This window comes from Physella acuta, unplaced genomic scaffold (genome assembly GCF_028476545.2).
Source record: "Physella acuta isolate Inbredline_101_S28 unplaced genomic scaffold, ASM2847654v3 ptg000148l, whole genome shotgun sequence".
NCBI classification, from domain to species: Eukaryota; Metazoa; Mollusca; class Gastropoda; family Physidae; genus Physella; species Physella acuta.
In genome coordinates, this window is record NW_026731667.1 from 101,147 (window position 1) to 120,000 (window position 18,854).

Consider the following 18,854-nt stretch of genomic DNA (forward strand, 5'->3'; position numbering starts at 1 on the left):
CCCCCACACAAGACACCACTACACTACCCCCACACAAGACACCACTACACTACCCCCAGACATCACTACACTACCCCAGACATCACTACACTACCCCCAGACACCACTACACTACCCCCAGACATCACTACACTACCCCCAGACACCACTACACTACCCCCAGACACCACTACACTACCCCCAGACATCACTACACTACCCCCACACAAGACATCACTACACTACCCCCAGACATCACTACACTACCCCCAGACATCACTACACTACCCCCAGACATCACTACACTACCCCAGACATCACTACACTACCCCCACACGAGACACCACTACACTGCCCCCACACAAGACACCACTACACTACCCCCACACAAGACATCACTACACTACCCCCACACGAGACACCACTACACTACCCCCACACAAGACACCACTACACTACCCCCACACAAGACACCACTACACTACCCCAGACATCACTACACTACCCCCAGACACCACTACACTACCCCCAGACATCACTACACTACCCCCAGACACCACTACACTACCCCAGACACCACTACACTACCCCCAGACATCACTACACTACCCCCAGACACCACTACACTACCCCCAGACATCACTACACTACCCCAGACATCACTACACTACCCCCACACGAGACATCACTACACTACCCCCAGACATCACTACACTACCCCCAGACATCACTACACTACCCCAGACATCACTACACTACCCCCACACGAGACACCACTACACTACCCCCACACAAGACACCACTACACTACCCCCACACAAGACACCACTACACTACCCCCACACAAGACACCACTACACTACCCCCACACAAGACACCACTACACTACCCCCACACAAGACACCACTACACTACCCCCACACAAGACACCACTACACTACCCCCACACAAGACACCACTACACTACCCCCACACAAGACACCACTACACTACCCCCACACAAGACACCACTACACTACCCCCACACAAGACACCACTACACTACCCCCACACAAGACACCACTACACTACCCCCACACGAGACACCACTACACTACCCCCACACAAGACACCACTACACTACCCCCACACAAGACACCACTACACTACCCCCACACAAGACACCACTACACTACCCCCAGACATCATTACACTACCCCCACACAAGACACCACTACACTACCCCCACACAAGACACCACTACACTACCCCCACACAAGACACCACTACACTACCCCCAGACATCACTACACTACCCCAGACATCACTACACTACCCCCACACAAGACACCACTACACTACCCCCACACAAGACACCACTACACTACCCCCAGACATCATTACACTACCCCCACACAAGACACCACTACACTACCCCCACACAAGACACCACTACACTACCCCCACACAAGACACCACTACACTACCCCCAGACATCACTACACTACCCCAGACATCACTACACTACCCCCAGACACCACTACACTACCCCCAGACACCACTACACTACCCCCAGACATCACTACACTACCCCCAGACATCACTACACTACCCCCAGACATCACTACACTACCCCCAGACATCACTACACTACCCCCACACAAGACACCACTACACTACCCCCACACAAGACACCACTACACTACCCCCACACAAGACACCACTACACTACCCCCAGACATCATTACACTACCCCCACACAAGACACCACTACACTACCCCCACACAAGACACCACTACACTACCCCCACACAAGACACCACTACACTACCCCAGACATCACTACACTACCCCAGACATCACTACACTACCCCCAGACACCACTACACTACCCCCAGACATCACTACACTACCCCCAGACACCACTACACTACCCCCAGACACCACTACACTACCCCCAGACATCACTACACTACCCCCACACAAGACATCACTACACTACCCCCAGACATCACTACACTACCCCCAGACATCACTACACTACCCCCAGACATCACTACACTACCCCAGACATCACTACACTACCCCCACACGAGACACCACTACACTGCCCCCACACAAGACACCACTACACTACCCCCACACAAGACATCACTACACTACCCCCACACGAGACACCACTACACTACCCCCACACAAGACACCACTACACTACCCCCACACAAGACACCACTACACTACCCCCAGACATCATTACACTACCCCCACACAAGACACCACTACACTACCCCCACACAAGACACCACTACACTACCCCCACACAAGACACCACTACACTACCCCCAGACATCACTACACTACCCCAGACATCACTACACTACCCCCAGACACCACTACACTACCCCCAGACATCACTACACTACCCCCAGACACCACTACACTACCCCCAGACACCACTACACTACCCCCAGACATCACTACACTACCCCCACACAAGACATCACTACACTACCCCCAGACATCACTACACTACCCCCAGACATCACTACACTACCCCCAGACATCACTACACTACCCCAGACATCACTACACTACCCCCACACGAGACACCACTACACTGCCCCCACACAAGACACCACTACACTACCCCCACACAAGACATCACTACACTACCCCCACACGAGACACCACTACACTACCCCCACACAAGACACCACTACACTACCCCCACACAAGACACCACTACACTACCCCAGACATCACTACACTACCCCCAGACACCACTACACTACCCCCAGACATCACTACACTACCCCCAGACACCACTACACTACCCCAGACACCACTACACTACCCCCAGACATCACTACACTACCCCCAGACACCACTACACTACCCCCAGACATCACTACACTACCCCAGACATCACTACACTACCCCCACACGAGACATCACTACACTACCCCCAGACATCACTACACTACCCCCAGACATCACTACACTACCCCAGACATCACTACACTACCCCCACACGAGACACCACTACACTACCCCCACACAAGACACCACTACACTACCCCCACACAAGACACCACTACACTACCCCCACACAAGACACCACTACACTACCCCCACACAAGACACCACTACACTACCCCCACACAAGACACCACTACACTACCCCCACACAAGACACCACTACACTACCCCCACACAAGACACCACTACACTACCCCCACACAAGACACCACTACACTACCCCCACACAAGACACCACTACACTACCCCCACACAAGACACCACTACACTACCCCCACACAAGACACCACTACACTACCCCCACACGAGACACCACTACACTACCCCCACACAAGACACCACTACACTACCCCCACACAAGACACCACTACACTACCCCCACACAAGACACCACTACACTACCCCCAGACATCATTACACTACCCCCACACAAGACACCACTACACTACCCCCACACAAGACACCACTACACTACCCCCACACAAGACACCACTACACTACCCCCAGACATCACTACACTACCCCAGACATCACTACACTACCCCCAGACACCACTACACTACCCCCAGACACCACTACACTACCCCCAGACATCACTACACTACCCCCAGACATCACTACACTACCCCCAGACATCACTACACTACCCCCAGACATCACTACACTACCCCCACACAAGACACCACTACACTACCCCCACACAAGACACCACTACACTACCCCCACACAAGACACCACTACACTACCCCCACACAAGACACCACTACACTACCCCCACACAAGACACCACTACACTACCCCCACACAAGACACCACTACACTACCCCCACACAAGACACCACTACACTACCCCCAGACACCACTACACTACCCCCACACAAGACACCACTACACTACCCCCACACAAGACACCACTACTCTACCCCCAGACACCACTACACTACCCCCACAAGATAATACTGCACCACCTCCACACAACATTCTACTACACTACCCACCTCCCCCATATAAAAACCTGACTGCACTAAACATAACAAAGACAAATACAAACCGAAACGGCACAACATGTATATTGTTCTACTGAATGCAAACAACCAAGACAATTATGCAAGCCACCCACGCAGTTACGTAAGACACCAAACACTATCAGAAGCCAATCATCTTTGACCTGCTCATACCGTGATCAATGTTCTATTAATAAATACCGAAGAAGCAAGAATAACTGGTATTGCCAGCTTGTATAATTCTATGGCAAATGTCTTGAAATTGGAGGGTGACCGGGCTAAACTGTCTGAGCGCCACGAGCTAGAGATTATTTATAATGGCTCACAAGGAAACTCAGTTTAATTCCTGCAGGCCGTGGGAAAACAACAGAGACGGCTTTCATATTGATAATGGTGCATAGAAGAGGGGTCAGAGGAAAGGTTCAAACCTAAGGTGAATAAATGAGGGGTCAGAGGAAAGGTTCAAACCTAAGGTGAATAAATGAGGGGTCAGAGGAAAGGTTCAAACCTAAGGTGAATAAATGAGGGGTCAGAGGAATGGTTCAAACCTAAGGTGAATAAATGAGGGGTCAGAGGAAAGGTTCAAACCTAAGGTGAAAAAATGAGGGGTCAGAGGAAAGGTTCAAACCTAAGGTGGAAAAATGAGGGGTCAGAGGAAAGATTCAAACCTAAGGTGGAAAAATTAGAAGGCTGTAGTGTATGGTGTAAAGATTGTACAGAGAGAAGGCTGTAGTGTATGGTGTAAAGATTGTACAGAGAGAAGGCTGTAGTGTATGGTGTAAAGATTGTACAGAGAGAAGGCTGTAGTGTATGGTGTAAAGATTGTACAGAGAGAAGGCTGTAGTATATGGTGTAAAGATTGTACAGAGAGAAGGCTGTAGTGTATGGTGTAAAGATTGTACAGAGAGAAGGCTGTAGTGTATGGTGTAAAGATTGTACAGAGAGAAGGCTGTAGTGTATGGTGTAAAGATTGTACAGACAGAAGGCTATAGTGTATGGTGTAAAGATTGTACAGAGAGAAGGCTATAGTGTATGGTGTAAAGATTGTACAGAGAGAAGGCTGTTGTGTATGGTGTAAAGATTGTACAGAGAGAAGGCTGTAGTGTATGGTGTAAAGATTGTACAGAGAGAAGGCTGTAGTGTATGGTGTAAAGATTGTACAGAGAGAAGGCTGTAGTGTATGGTGTAAAGATTGTACAGAGAGAAGGCTGTAGTGTATGGTGTAAAGATTGTACAGAGAGAAGGCTGTAGTGTATGGTGTAAAGATTGTAGAGAGAGAAGGCTGTAGTGTATGGTGTAAAGATTGTACAGAGAGAAGGCTGTAGTGTATGGTGTAAAGATTGTACAGAGAGAAGGCTGTAGTGTATGGTGTAAAGATTGTACAGAGAGAAGGCTGTAGTATATGGTGTAAAGATTGTACAGAGAGAAGGCTGTAGTGTATGGTGTAAAGATTATACAGAGAGAAGGCTGTAGTGTATGGTGTAAAGATTGTAGAGAGAGAAGGCTGTAGTGTATGGTGTAAAGATTGTACAGAGAGAAGGCTGTAGTGTATGGTGTAAAGATTGTACAGAGAGAAGGCTGTAGTGTATGGTGTAAAGATTGTAGAGAGAGAAGGCTGTAGTGTATGGTGTAAAGATTGTACAGAGAGAAGGCTGTAGTGTATGGTGTAAAGATTGTACAGAGAGAAGGCTGTAGTGTATGGTATAAAGATTGTACAGAGAGAAGGCTGTAGTGTATGGTGTAAAGATTGTACAGAGAGAAGGCTGTAGTATATGGTGTAAAGATTGTACAGAGAGAAGGCTGTAGTGTATGGTGTAAAGATTGTACAGAGAGAAGGCTGTAGTGTATGGTGTAAAGATTGTACAGAGAGAAGGCTGTAGTATATGGTGTAAAGATTGTACAGAGAGAAGGCTGTAGTGTATGGTGTAAAGATTGTACAGAGAGAAGGCTGTAGTGTATGGTGTAAAGATTGTACAGAGAGAAGGCTGTAGAGTATGGTGTAAAGATTGTACAGACAGAAGGCTGTAGTGTATGGTGTAAAGATTGTACAGAGAGAAGGCTGTAGTGTATGGTGTAAAGATTGTACAGAGAGAAGGCTGTAGTGTATGGTGTAAAGATTGTACAGAGAGAAGGCTGTAGTGTATGGTGTAAAGATTGTACAGAGAGAAGGCTGTAGTGTATGGTGTAAAGATTGTAGAGAGAGAAGGCTGTAGTGTATGGTGTAAAGAATGTACAGAGAGAAGGCTGTAGTGTATGGTGTAAAGATTGTACAGAGAGAAGGCTGTAGTGTATGGTGTAAAGATTGTACAGAGAGAAGGCTGTAGTGTATGGTGTAAAGATTGTACAGAGAGAAGGCTGTAGTGTATGGTGTAAAGATTGTACAGAGAGAAGGCTGTAGTGTATGGTGTAAAGATTGTACAGAGAGAAGGCTGTAGTGTATGGTGTAAAGATTGTACAGAGAGAAGGCTGTAGTGTATGGTGTAAAGATTGTACAGAGAGAAGGCTGTAGTGTATGGTGTAAAGATTGTACAGAGAGAAGGCTGTAGTGTATGGTGTAAAGATTGTACAGAGAGAAGGCTGTAGTGTATGGTGTAAAGATTGTAAAGACAGAAGGATGTAATGTATGGTGTAAAGATTGTACAGAGAGAAGGCTGTAGTGTATGGTGTAAAGATTGTACAGAGAGAAGGCTGTAGTGTATGGTGTAAAGATTGTACAGAGAGAAGGCTGTAGTGTATGGTGTAAAGATTGTACAGAGAGAAGGCTGTAGTGTATGGTGTAAAGATTGTACAGAGAGAAGGCTGTAGTGTATGGTGTAAAGAATGTACAGAGAGAAGGCTGTAGTGTATGGTGTAAAGATTGTACAGAGAGAAGGCTGTAGTGTATGGTGTAAAGATTGTACAGAGAGAAGGCTGTAGTGTATGGTGTAAAGATTGTACAGAGAGAAGGCTGTAGTGTATGGTGTAAAGATTGTACAGAGAGAAGGCTGTAGTGTATGGTGTAAAGAATGTACAGACAGAAGGCTGTAGTGTATGGTGTAAAGATTGTACAGAGAGAAGGCTGTAGTGTATGGTGTAAAGAATGTACAAAGAGAAGGCTGTAGTGTATGGTGTAAAGATTGTACAGAGAGAAGGCTGTAGTGTATGGTGTAAAGAATGTACAGACAGAAGGCTGTAGTGTATGGTGTAAAGATTGTACAGAGAGAAGGCTGTAGTGTATGGTGTAAAGAATGTACAGACAGAAGGCTGTAGTGTATGGTGTAAAGATTGTACAGAGAGAAGGCTGTAGTGTATGGTGTAAAGATTGTACAGAGAGAAGGCTGTAGTGTATGGTGTAAAGATTGTACAGAGAGAAGGCTGTAGTGTATGGTGTAAAGATTGTACAGAGAGAAGGCTGTAGTGTATGGTGTAAAGAATGTACAGACAGAAGGCTGGGTGGATCGACTGACCTCAAGCCTGACGACATGGTCCTGAGGGTTGTCAATCAGCCATCTGGCAAGGGTCCCGGGTGACGTGCGATTGGTTAGGATGATGCTGTTCTTGCTGTTACCACACCAGGCCACGAACAGATCACGAGAATAGCCACATTGCAGGTCCGGTGTGCTGGCTAGAACCACCTGGACAATCAGAACAAAAACCATTGTTTAAACCATTTTTCATATGCTGTACATTGAGTCTAAACGTAAAATGTGTTCAAAAAGAAATAATTGATGTTATAAAAACATTAGCTGATGTGACCAAGTAATGCGGCAGACCAAATCACCGTTTTGAACAAAAATGAAATGTACATAATTTTAAATGTATAGAACATAAATGACGTGTACATAATTTTTAAATATATGCAACCTTTATTTTGCCCCTAAACAAAAAAAAAAAGAACAAAAAAAAAAAAAAACAATGTTTTAATTTTATTTGTTTAGTGATTTGGGTTTGTTAATTAGTGATGAGTAACCTAATCCAATAATGTAACACTGTATAGTGCGAGACAACACAACTATAAATATTGAATGTTTCGCTAATCTAATTGTTTCAGCTGTAGATATTGTGTCCCGACATCTTTTGTCTGTGCTCTATGAGATTTTGTCTAGTCTATTTTTGGTTTAAGTTCTTTTGTCAGAGATCTTTAGTCATTAACCATAGATTGTTATTGAGGTAGTGTCGAGGGATGACGAGCCTTAAAAGGGTGCTCAGTGCGTGGGTTGAACACATTGCATATTATTGTGTTCAAACTCTGGCGAACCAATTTTTTGGACATAGCCAGAGTAACAGAGCTAGATTTACGGAGGTCCTAACGAAAAAAAAAAGTCAAATATTTTAATAGTTGGTCTTCATATATTTCAACGAGGCCTTAAGATCGACAGAGCAACAGAGGGATAGAAGAATGGAAGAGAGAGCGATTACCCAATAATTAGGAAATAATTAAAGGTGATTTTCTTGCCAGTAATTATTTTGGACGCTAGGGTCGACTGCGACGCTGGGATGAAAGAATCGATAAAGAGAAATTTCGCATGGGTTACGGACATGATGTTGTACCCAAGTGTCTAGAAACAGATTGACACCATCGTTGGTTGGTCAGTTGGGTTACGGACATGATGTTGTACCCAAGTGTCTAGAAACAGATTGACACCATCGTTGGTTGGTCAGTTGGGTTACGGACATGATGTTGTACCCAAGTGTCTAGAAACAGATTGACACCATCGTTGGTTGGTCAGCTGGGTTACGGACATGATGTTGTAAACAAGTGTCTAGAAACAGATTGACACCATCGTTGGTTGGTCAGCTGGGTTACGGACATGATGTTGTACCCAAGTGTCTAGAAACAGATTGACACCATCGTTGGTTGGTCAGTTGGGTTACGGACATGATGTTGTACCCAAGTGTCTAGAAACAGATTGACACCATCGTTGGTTGGTCAGCTGGGTTACGGACATGATGTTGTACCCAAGTGTCTAGAAACAGATTGACACCATCGTTGGTTGGTCAGTTGGGTTACGGACATGATGTTGTACCCAAGTGTCTAGAAACAGATTGACACCATCGTTGGTTGGTCAGCTGGGTTACGGACATGATGTTGTACCCAAGTGTCTAGAAACAGATTGACACCATCGTTGGTTGGTCAGCTGGGTTACGGACATGATGTTGTACCCAAGTGTCTAGAAACAGATTGACACCATCGTTGGTTGGTCAGCTGGGTTACGGACATGATGTTGTACCCAAGTGTCTAGAAACAGATTGACACCATCGTTGGTTGGTCAGCTGGGTTACGGACATGATGTTGTACCCAAGTGTCTAGAAACAGATTGACACCATCGTTGGTTGGTCAGCTGGGTTACGGACATGATGTTGTACCCAAGTGTCTAGAAACAGATTGACACCATCGTTGGTTGGTCAGCTGGGTTACGGACATGATGTTGTACCCAAGTGTCTAGAAACAGATTGACACCATCGTTGGTTGGTCAGCTGGGTTACGGACATGATGTTGTACCCAAGTGTCTAGAAACAGATTGACACCATCGTTGGTTGGTCAGCTGGGTTACGGACATGATGTTGTACCCAAGTGTCTAGAAACAGATTGACACCATCGTTGGTTGGTCAGCTGGGTTACGGACATGATGTTGTACCCAAGTGTCTAGAAACAGATTGACACCATCGTTGGTTGGTCAGCTGGGTTACGGACATGATGTTGTAAACAAGTGTCTAGAAACAGATTGACACCATCGTTGGTTGGTCAGCTGGGTTACGGACATGATGTTGTACCCAAGTGTCTAGAAACAGATTGACACCATCGTTGGTTGGTCAGCTGGGTTACGGACATGATGTTGTACCCAAGTGTCTAGAAACAGATTGACACCATCGTTGGTTGGTCAGCTGGGACCCATTCAGATAAATATAAGGGGAGAACATTTCAAGTCTACACAGTGTCATCTCCTAGCTTACATGGAACAATATGACATCTGGCACTAGCATTGGAACAATGTGACATCTGGCACTAGCATTGGAACAATGTGACATCTGGCACTAGCATTGGAACAATGTGACATCTGGCACTAGCATTGGAACAATATGACATCTGGCACTAGCATTGGAACAATATGACATCTGGCACTAGCATTGGAACAATATGACATCTGGCACTAGCATTGGAACAATATGACATCTGGCACTAGCATTGGAACAATGTGACATCTGGCACTAGCATTGGAACAATATGACATCTGGCACTAGCATTGGAACAATGTGACATCTGGCACTAGCATTTTGACCAAAGATCCTAATTGACATCTAAAAAATAGTAACTCCCGTATCGCTTATCGGGTACATAGCTAGGCTCTCCCCCAATAATTGAATCGTTTAAAAAAATCTGTACATCAGCAATTAAGTACACAAAACAATGGTATACAGACGAACAAACACAAGGCCATAATGAACAAACACAAGGCCATAATGAACAAACACAAGGCCATAATGAACAAACACAAGGCCATAATGAACAAACACAAGGCCATAATGAACAAACACAAGGCCATAATGAACAAACACAAGGCCATAATGAACAAACACAAGGCCATAATGAACAAACACAAGGCCATAATGAACAAACACAAGGCCATAATGAACAAACACAAGGCCATAATGAACAAACACAAGGCCATAATGAACAAACACAAGGCCATAATGAACAAACACAAGGCCATAATGAACAAACACAAGGCCATAATGAACAAACACAAGGCCTTAATGAACAAACACAAGGCCTTAATGAACAAACATAAGGTAAAGGAAAGTATAGCTAAAATAAAACATTCGGACCATTGGTTTTCTTTTTATCCATCAGATTTACGCACAGTTAGTTTGTGTTACTCATAAAGTGCATCAATATTTTTGTATAAAAACATTCTGTGTTTAGCTTGTACTGATATCGATACTGCTAATTTGTGTGAGTTGACAAGCTAAAATCGATTGTGAAGCTCAAAGACTAGACGAAAGCTAAAGTTCAATAGTACAGCAACCTGCGCTACAAGTGGTCATTGTGGCTGAGAAAATAAACCGGGAATGATCTCCCCTAAACTTTCTCTACGAGGGATGGCAACTCAGGACATAGACAATATTTGTAATCCATTTTTAATTACTTAAACTTTTTATAATAGAATGGAATCTCGTAAAAAAAAAAAGAATTGAACACCAAGTGAACGCCTAATAAAATGTGCATAATAGTGCGCAATATTATGAGTACTATAAATTTACATGCGTTTTTTTTGAGAAATCGGAAATAGCGTAAAATTTGATAGAAGGTAAATAATTAGATATTTTACTTAAATGTGAAATTTCATTTATCTATCTGAAATAGTACTCAAATTATAGGCTTTTTAAAAAATTCAAAGTAGGAAAAGTACCACTTCCGGTTATCGGAAATCGCTCAAAAGTTGATCAGGATCTACGATTTTTATAAAATACTTATATATGAAATTTCATCAACCTATCTGTAACGGTACTCAAGTTATCGTGTTTACACACAGACAGACAGACACACAGACAGACAGACACACAGACAGACAGACACACAGACAAGATTGCAAAATTTTGTTTTTCCGTATCAGTGAGGTGTAAAACGTCGAGATTTGTAAAAATATTTTTTTTTGCACGATTACAAGACTTTCTCTATACTTCGTATATACGAGAAAGTAAAATTTCATGTGGGTGTAAACATAGTCAACAAACCCACAACGGTTCAACGGAGAGCAGCTGATGTAAGCCATTATAAGTTAGGTGGACACGACAGTCCTAAGTGGACACGACAGTCCTAAGTTAGATGGACACGACAGTCCTAAGTGGACACGACAGTCCTAAGTTAGGTGGACACGACAGTCCTAAGTTAGATGGACACGACAGTCCTAAGTGGACACGACAATCCTAAGTTAGGTGGACACGACAGTCCTAAGTGGACACGACAGTCCTAAGTTAGGTGGACACGACAGTCCTAAGTTAGGTGGACACGACAGTCCTAAGTTAGGTGGACACGACAGTCCTAAGTGGACACGACAGTCCTAAGTTAGGTGGACACGACAGTCCTAAGTTAGGTGGACACGACAGTCCTAAGTTAGGTGGACACGACAGTCCTAAGTTAGATGGACACGACATTCCTAAGTGGACACGACAATCCTAAGTTAGGTGGACAAGACAGTCCTAAGTTAGGTGGACACGAGAGTCCTAAGTTAGGTGGACACGACAGTCCTAAGTTAGGTGGACACGACAGTCCTAAGTTAGGTGGACACGACAGTCCTAAGTTAGGTGGACACGACAGTCCTAAGTTAGGTGGACACGACAGTCCTAAGTTAGATGGACACGACATTCCTAAGTGGACACGACAATCCTAAGTTAGGTGGACACGACAGTCCTAAGTGGACACGACAATCCTAAGTTAGGTGGACACGACAGTCCTAAGTTAGGTGGACAGGACAGTCCTAAGTTAAGTGGACACGACAGTCCTAAGTTAAGTGGACAAGACAGTCCTACGTTAGGTGGACACGACAGTCCTAAGTTAGGTGGACACGACAGTCCTAAGTTAGGTGGAAACGACAGTCCTAAGTTAGGTGGACACGACAGTCCTAAGTTAGGTGGACACGACAGTCCTAAGTTAGGTGGACACGACAGTCCTAAGTTAGGTGGACACGACAGTCCTAAGTTAGGTGGACACGACAGTCCTAAGTTAGGTGGACACGACAGTCCTAAGTGGACACGACAGTCCTAAGTTAGGTGGACACGACAGTCCTAAGTGGACACGACAATCCTAAGTTAGGTGGACACGACAGTCCTAAGTTAGGTGGACACGACAGTCCTAAGTGGACACGACAATCCTAAGTTAGGTGGACACGACAGTCCTAAGTTAGGTGGACACGACAGTCCTAAGTTAGGTGGACACGACAGTCCTAAGTTAGGTGGACACGACAGTCCTAAGTTAGATGGACACGACAGTCCTAAGTTAGGTGGACACGACAGTCCTAAGTTAGATGGACACGACAGTCCTAAGTTAGGTGGACACGACAGTCCTAAGTTAGGTGGACACGACAGTCCTAAGTTAGATGGACACGACAGTCCTAAGTTAGGTGGACACGACAGTCCTAAGTTAGGTGGACACGACAGTCCTAAGTTAGATGGACAAGACAGTCCTAAGCCATATAAATCTCATGAATACTGTGTCAAGACACAAAAGCTAATTACGTGTATAAATGAGATAACAAGTGGAATAGGTCGCAGAGCAAGCTGTAGCATCGGTTATAAAAGCTAAAGGCTTGGTTAAACAGCGCGATTCGTGCAGTTTAAAGATGAGGGAGATTGAGAGACTAGAATCGATGCCAAACTTAGCCTAGAGCTTATCGCGGGGACACGGGCTGCTTTAACACACCTAGTTTTTTCTCTTGTCAACACAATGTCTTACCAGAGGCGCCTACAGACGGTACAAGGGAGGGGGCTACTATTTGCTGAATAACAAATGGTGCTGAGCCCAATCGTCTAGTTGGTGGCTTAATATTGCGGGCTTTGACTGGGCTCTTTATTTTAAACGTCGTTGTAGAATTAGTCTCGTGGATGTAGATCATAAATATGAAGGTTGGGACAAGTCAGAAGAACATGGCTAACTATTGTTACACAAATGAGATCAGTCAACAGTCGATGTTAAAATAGCGCTCAAAAAAGAGTCAAGGTTTATGGTCGACAAAAACTTGGAAGTAACACGACGATACAAAAATAAGCGTGGAGAAAAGACAGAAGGTACGGGTTGACAATTATAGCACCTAAAGACCGAGATTACTGTAAACAAACCACCAACACAAGAACAACACCTAAACCAGCCTAAAGCAATTAGCCTTTAAGACGCGTGAATGTTCTGTGGTAATAGTATTAGAGCAACGAGTCCCAGAAAGAGCGTGAATTGTCTAGTTGAATGTGTGGTACGGCCAGACAAGATTTGCTCACTTTCCACAAGATCAGCCAGCCCGTGTGGGGCTGTCTTGTGGAATCTATCAGCCAGCCAGGGACTAGCTCAGTTTAAAGACGTGCCGGAGACACGCGCCACTGAACGTGTCGGAAACACACGCGACAGCTATATACCATAGGTGCCGGACACCAGAGGCGCAGAGGGGGGGGGGCGGGGGGTGTGGACCGCACCGGGTGACACCATTTAGGGGGATGACACCAAGGCAAAAAATAGCAAAGTATATAGAGAAAAACTTGAGGGGGGGGGTGCAAATCGAAAGTTTGAGAGGAGGGGGTGCAAATCGAAAACTTGAGGGGGGTGCAAATCGAAAGTTTGAAGGGGGGGTGGGGTTCAAATCAAAAATTTGTCCCCGGGAAGGTTCGCTACAACTCTGGGGGTGACACCATTAAGTGCCGCACCGGGTGACACCCGACCTCGCTACGCCACTGCCGGACACACACGGCAATTAAATACTAAAGGTGCCGGACACACACGGCAATTAAATACTAAATGTGCCGGACACACACGGCAATTAAATACTAAAGGTGCCGGAAACACACGGCAATTAAATACTAAAGGTGCCGGAAACACACGGCAATTAAATACTAAAGGTGCCGGACACACACGGCAATTAAATACTAAAGGTGCCGGACACACGCGGCAATTAAATACTAAAGGTGCCGGACACACACGGCAATTAAATACTAAAGGTGCCGGACACACACGGCAATTAAATACTAAAGGTGCCGGACACACACGGCAATTAAATACTAAAGGTGTCGGACACACGCGGTACTCAAGGGGTCGGGATATGCGGGGTGTACGCTGAGAGTGAAGTAACAAGTGTCCGACCCCCTGCCCCCTCCTCCCTCGAATTTTCAAGTACCCCATGGGAGGAAAATGTCTGAAAGAAACACTGACAGCTGATACAAGACCGGATTACCTAAGTACAAAAAGTTTGAGATAACCCGTTCAATAGTCATCCACATTCAATAATATATCATCCTTAAAATGTGAAATACTACAGCATTACACACAAAAACAATACAAAAGCCTTATAAATCCCACTGCTTATAGCCAACGCGTTGCTAGAAAAAGCAGCCGTGTCTTGAAACTGTTTTAAAAACAGACATAAAAAATAGATACATTAGCACTGCCAGATTACACTGAATATTTAAGTGAATATAACTACCTCAAGTAAGACGTGATGCTTTTCACAGACTACTTGCTTAGAAAAGGAAGTTATCGCTTTTTGTTAGTTTCGACGTTTTACTGACGTGCTAGTCGAGTGGTTTTACTGACGTGCTAGTCGAGTGGTTTTACTGACGTGCTAGTCGAGTGGTTTTATTGACGTGCTAGTCGAGTGGTTTTACTGACGTGCTAGTCGAGTGGTTTTACTGACGTGCTAGTCGAGTGGTTTTACTGACGTGCTAGTCGAGTGGTTTTACTGACGTGCTAGTCGAGTGGTTTTACTGACGTGCTAGTCGAGTGGTTTTACTGACGTGCTAGTCGAGTGGTTTTACTGACGTGCTAGTCGAGTGGTTTTACTGACGTGCTAGTCGAGTAGTTTTACTGACGTGCTGGTCGAGTAGTTTTACTGACGTGCTAGTCGAGTGGTTTTACTGACGTGCTAGTCGAGTAGTTTTACTGACGTGCTAGTCGAGTGGTTTTACTGACGTGCTAGTCGAATGGTTTTACTGACGTGCTAGTCGAGTGGTTTTACTGACCAAGTCGAGTGGTTTTACTGACTGTTATCTAGTGGTTTCAAACAAATCTTAACTATCATCCCCAGTTTAACAAATTTATCTGAGGTGAAAATATGTAGTGACAGGGGGTTGAAGACTTGCTTTTCGTGACCCCTGCTTTGTGATCCCCATTCTGTGACTCTTGCTGTGTGGTCCCTGTCAATGCCGTGTGATCCCTGTTTTGCAAGCCGTTGTGTAAAGAGCGGGGTGGTGGTGAGGCGAGCGCGAGGCTGGCGCGGGCTGGTCAAAGATCTGCGGGAGCGGCTCGAGGACGCGACACTGTTTACCTCCAGCTTGGGGATGGACAATCTCAGGCATGTGACCACCAATTTTAATGGGAATTTATCTACCGACCAGCAAATACTTCCGCCTAAGACACGTAAGTTGATAGAAAATCGTTATCCTCACTGGAACGATACTATTAGACCTCGTGGTAATCTTTACATTTACGTTTTTTTAAAAAATGTAATTAGTTTAATTTACCGCTTTCCTTTATAAGAAAATATATATGCGAACAGTGCGTTTTATTTATAGATCTACATATTTATCAAATGAATGTTTTTATTTTTACACAAAAATGCTAATTAGTTCATTACCCGTTTATTTGGGGGGAAAAAAGCGTGGACTTTTAACAGATAACTTATGTTCACAAGCCAATAATATATCCAGGGGCCTCGGAGACTTTTATTAGCCTGAGGAATTTTTAAAAATTCTAAATAGACGAAACAAAAAATAGTTGGTGCCCCTAATGTAATACTAGCGCGCCAAAGGCCACACTGCTCCCAACCAAAAACAAGGCAGCTAATACCAACAGGTAGCTAATACCAACAGGTAGCTAATACCGACAGGTAGCTAATACCAACAGGTAGCTAATACCAACAGGTAGCTAATACCAACAGGTAGCCAAACTACGTATCACAGCAAACAATTGACGGCTATTCCGGCTAACAACGGTTAATTTTTCATCAAAATATTAACGGTCAGAAACAAGGACATTTCAAACCAAAATATTAACTTCTCTAGTGGCAAAAATATTTTAAATTTGCGGTTTGTTGAGAATAATGTTAGGGAAAATAACTGGTTCTCTTGAGTGTAACTCCCATAATGGTGCCTCAAAAATAGCTCCATAATGTACGGTACATTTCTGGCCATTATTCTGTCTTCTGTTCAGGTCTCTCTCATAATGATTCTGGCCATCATCCTACAATAATGTCAGTATATTTCTGGGACGTTCATGTCTCTATAGATCTAACTGTCAGTATATTTCTGGGACGTTCAAGTCTCTATAGATCAAAATATCAGTATATTTCTGGGACGTTCATGTCTCTATAGATCAAAATATCAGTATATTTCTGGGACGTTCATGTCTCTATAGATCAAAATATCAGTATATTTCTGGGATGTTCATGTCTCATAGATCAAAATGTCAGTATATTTCTGGGACGTTCAAGTCTCTATATATCTAACTGTCAGTATATTTCTGGGACGTTCAAGTCTCTTTAGATCAAAATGTCAGTATATTTCTGGGATGTTCAAGTCTCTTTAGATCTGTCAGTATATATCTGGACGTTCGTGTCTCTTTAGATCTAACTGTATTTCTGGGACGTTCGTGTCTCTTTAGATCTAACTGTCAGTATATTTCTGGGACGTTCGTGTCTCTTTAGATCTAACTGTCAGTATATTTCTGGGACGTTTAAGTCTCTATAGATCAAAATGTCAGTATATTTATGGGACATTCAAGTCTCTAGATCAAAATGTCAGTATATTTCTGGGACGTTCATGTCTCTTGAGATCAAACTGTCAGTATATTTCTGGGACGTGCATATATCTTCAGATCTAAATGTCAGTATATTTATGGGACGTTCAAGTCTCTAGATCTAAATGTCAGTATATTTCTGGGACGTTCATGTCTCTATAGATCAAAATGTCAGTATATTTCCGGGACGTTCAAGTCTCTTTAGATCTAACTGTCAGTATATTTCTGGGACGTTCAAGTCGCTATAGATCAAAATGTCAGTATATTTATGGGACATTCAAGTCTCTAGATCAAAATATCAGTATATTTCTGGGACGTTCATGTCTCTTTAGATCAAACTGTCAGTATATTTATGGGACGTTCATATATCTTTAGATATAAATGTCAGTATATTTATGGGACGTTCAAGTCTCTAGATCTAAATGTCAGTATATTTCTGGGACGTTCATGTCTCTATAGATCAAAATGTTAGTATATTTATGGGACGTTCAAGTCTCTAGATCTAAATGTCAGTATATTTATGGGACGTTCAAGTCTCTAGATCTAAATGCCAGTATATTTTTTGACGTTCATGTCTCTTTAGATCTAAATGTCAGTACATTTATGGGACGTTCATTCTCTTTAGATCTACACAATAGGATGTAGGACGTTTAAAAGTGACTTTAGATCTACACAAATCAATATAACTGAGGTCTGCCATCTGAATTATAAATGATGTAAAAAAATATTTAGGTACCGAGTTATTACCTAAGGAAGCAAATAAAAGTGAAGCACATGAGAAAATGACCGATGGATTTGTCTTGGCGGTCTGGGGGAAAATGATTTACTGCAGTTCAATACCGGCCGTGTAATGAATAAGTCTCTTATTACGGTATAAATCAAACGGGAATCTGGCAAAGCGATTAAATCAATGGATGACAAGCGCTGGTCATGATTAGCTTTGGATTAACGGTCTACATGGACACATCCACTGACAACCCGGGATTAACGGCCTACAAGTACACATTCACTGACAACCAGGGATTAACGGCCTACAAGTACACATCCACTGACAACCAGGGATTAACGGCCTACAAGTACACATCCACTGACAACCAGGGATTAACGGCCTACATGTACACATACATTGACAACCAGGGATTAACGGCCTACAAGTACACATTCACTGACAACCAGGGATTAACGGCCTACATGTACACATACATTGACAACCAGGGATTAACGGCCTACATGTACACATACATTGACAACCAGGGATTAACGGCCTACAAGTACACATTCACTGACAACCACAGATTAACGGCCTACAAGTACACATACATTGACAACCAGGGATTAACGGCCTACATGTACACATACATTGACAACCAGGGATTAACGGC

The 18,854-nt window shown here is 44.0% G+C and overlaps 1 protein-coding gene across 1 annotated transcript in view; it reads right to left on the reverse strand.

Annotated features, from left to right (window-relative positions):
- LOC131935543 (cleavage and polyadenylation specificity factor subunit 2) overlaps window positions 1-18,854 on the reverse strand; it is a 130,985-nt gene that overhangs the window by 52,979 nt on the left and 59,152 nt on the right. The window contains exon 10 of the mRNA XM_059291992.1: window positions 7,448-7,615. Coding sequence (XP_059147975.1) covers window positions 7,448-7,615 — 168 coding nt within the window. The remainder of the gene's footprint in view (window positions 1-7,447; window positions 7,616-18,854) is intronic.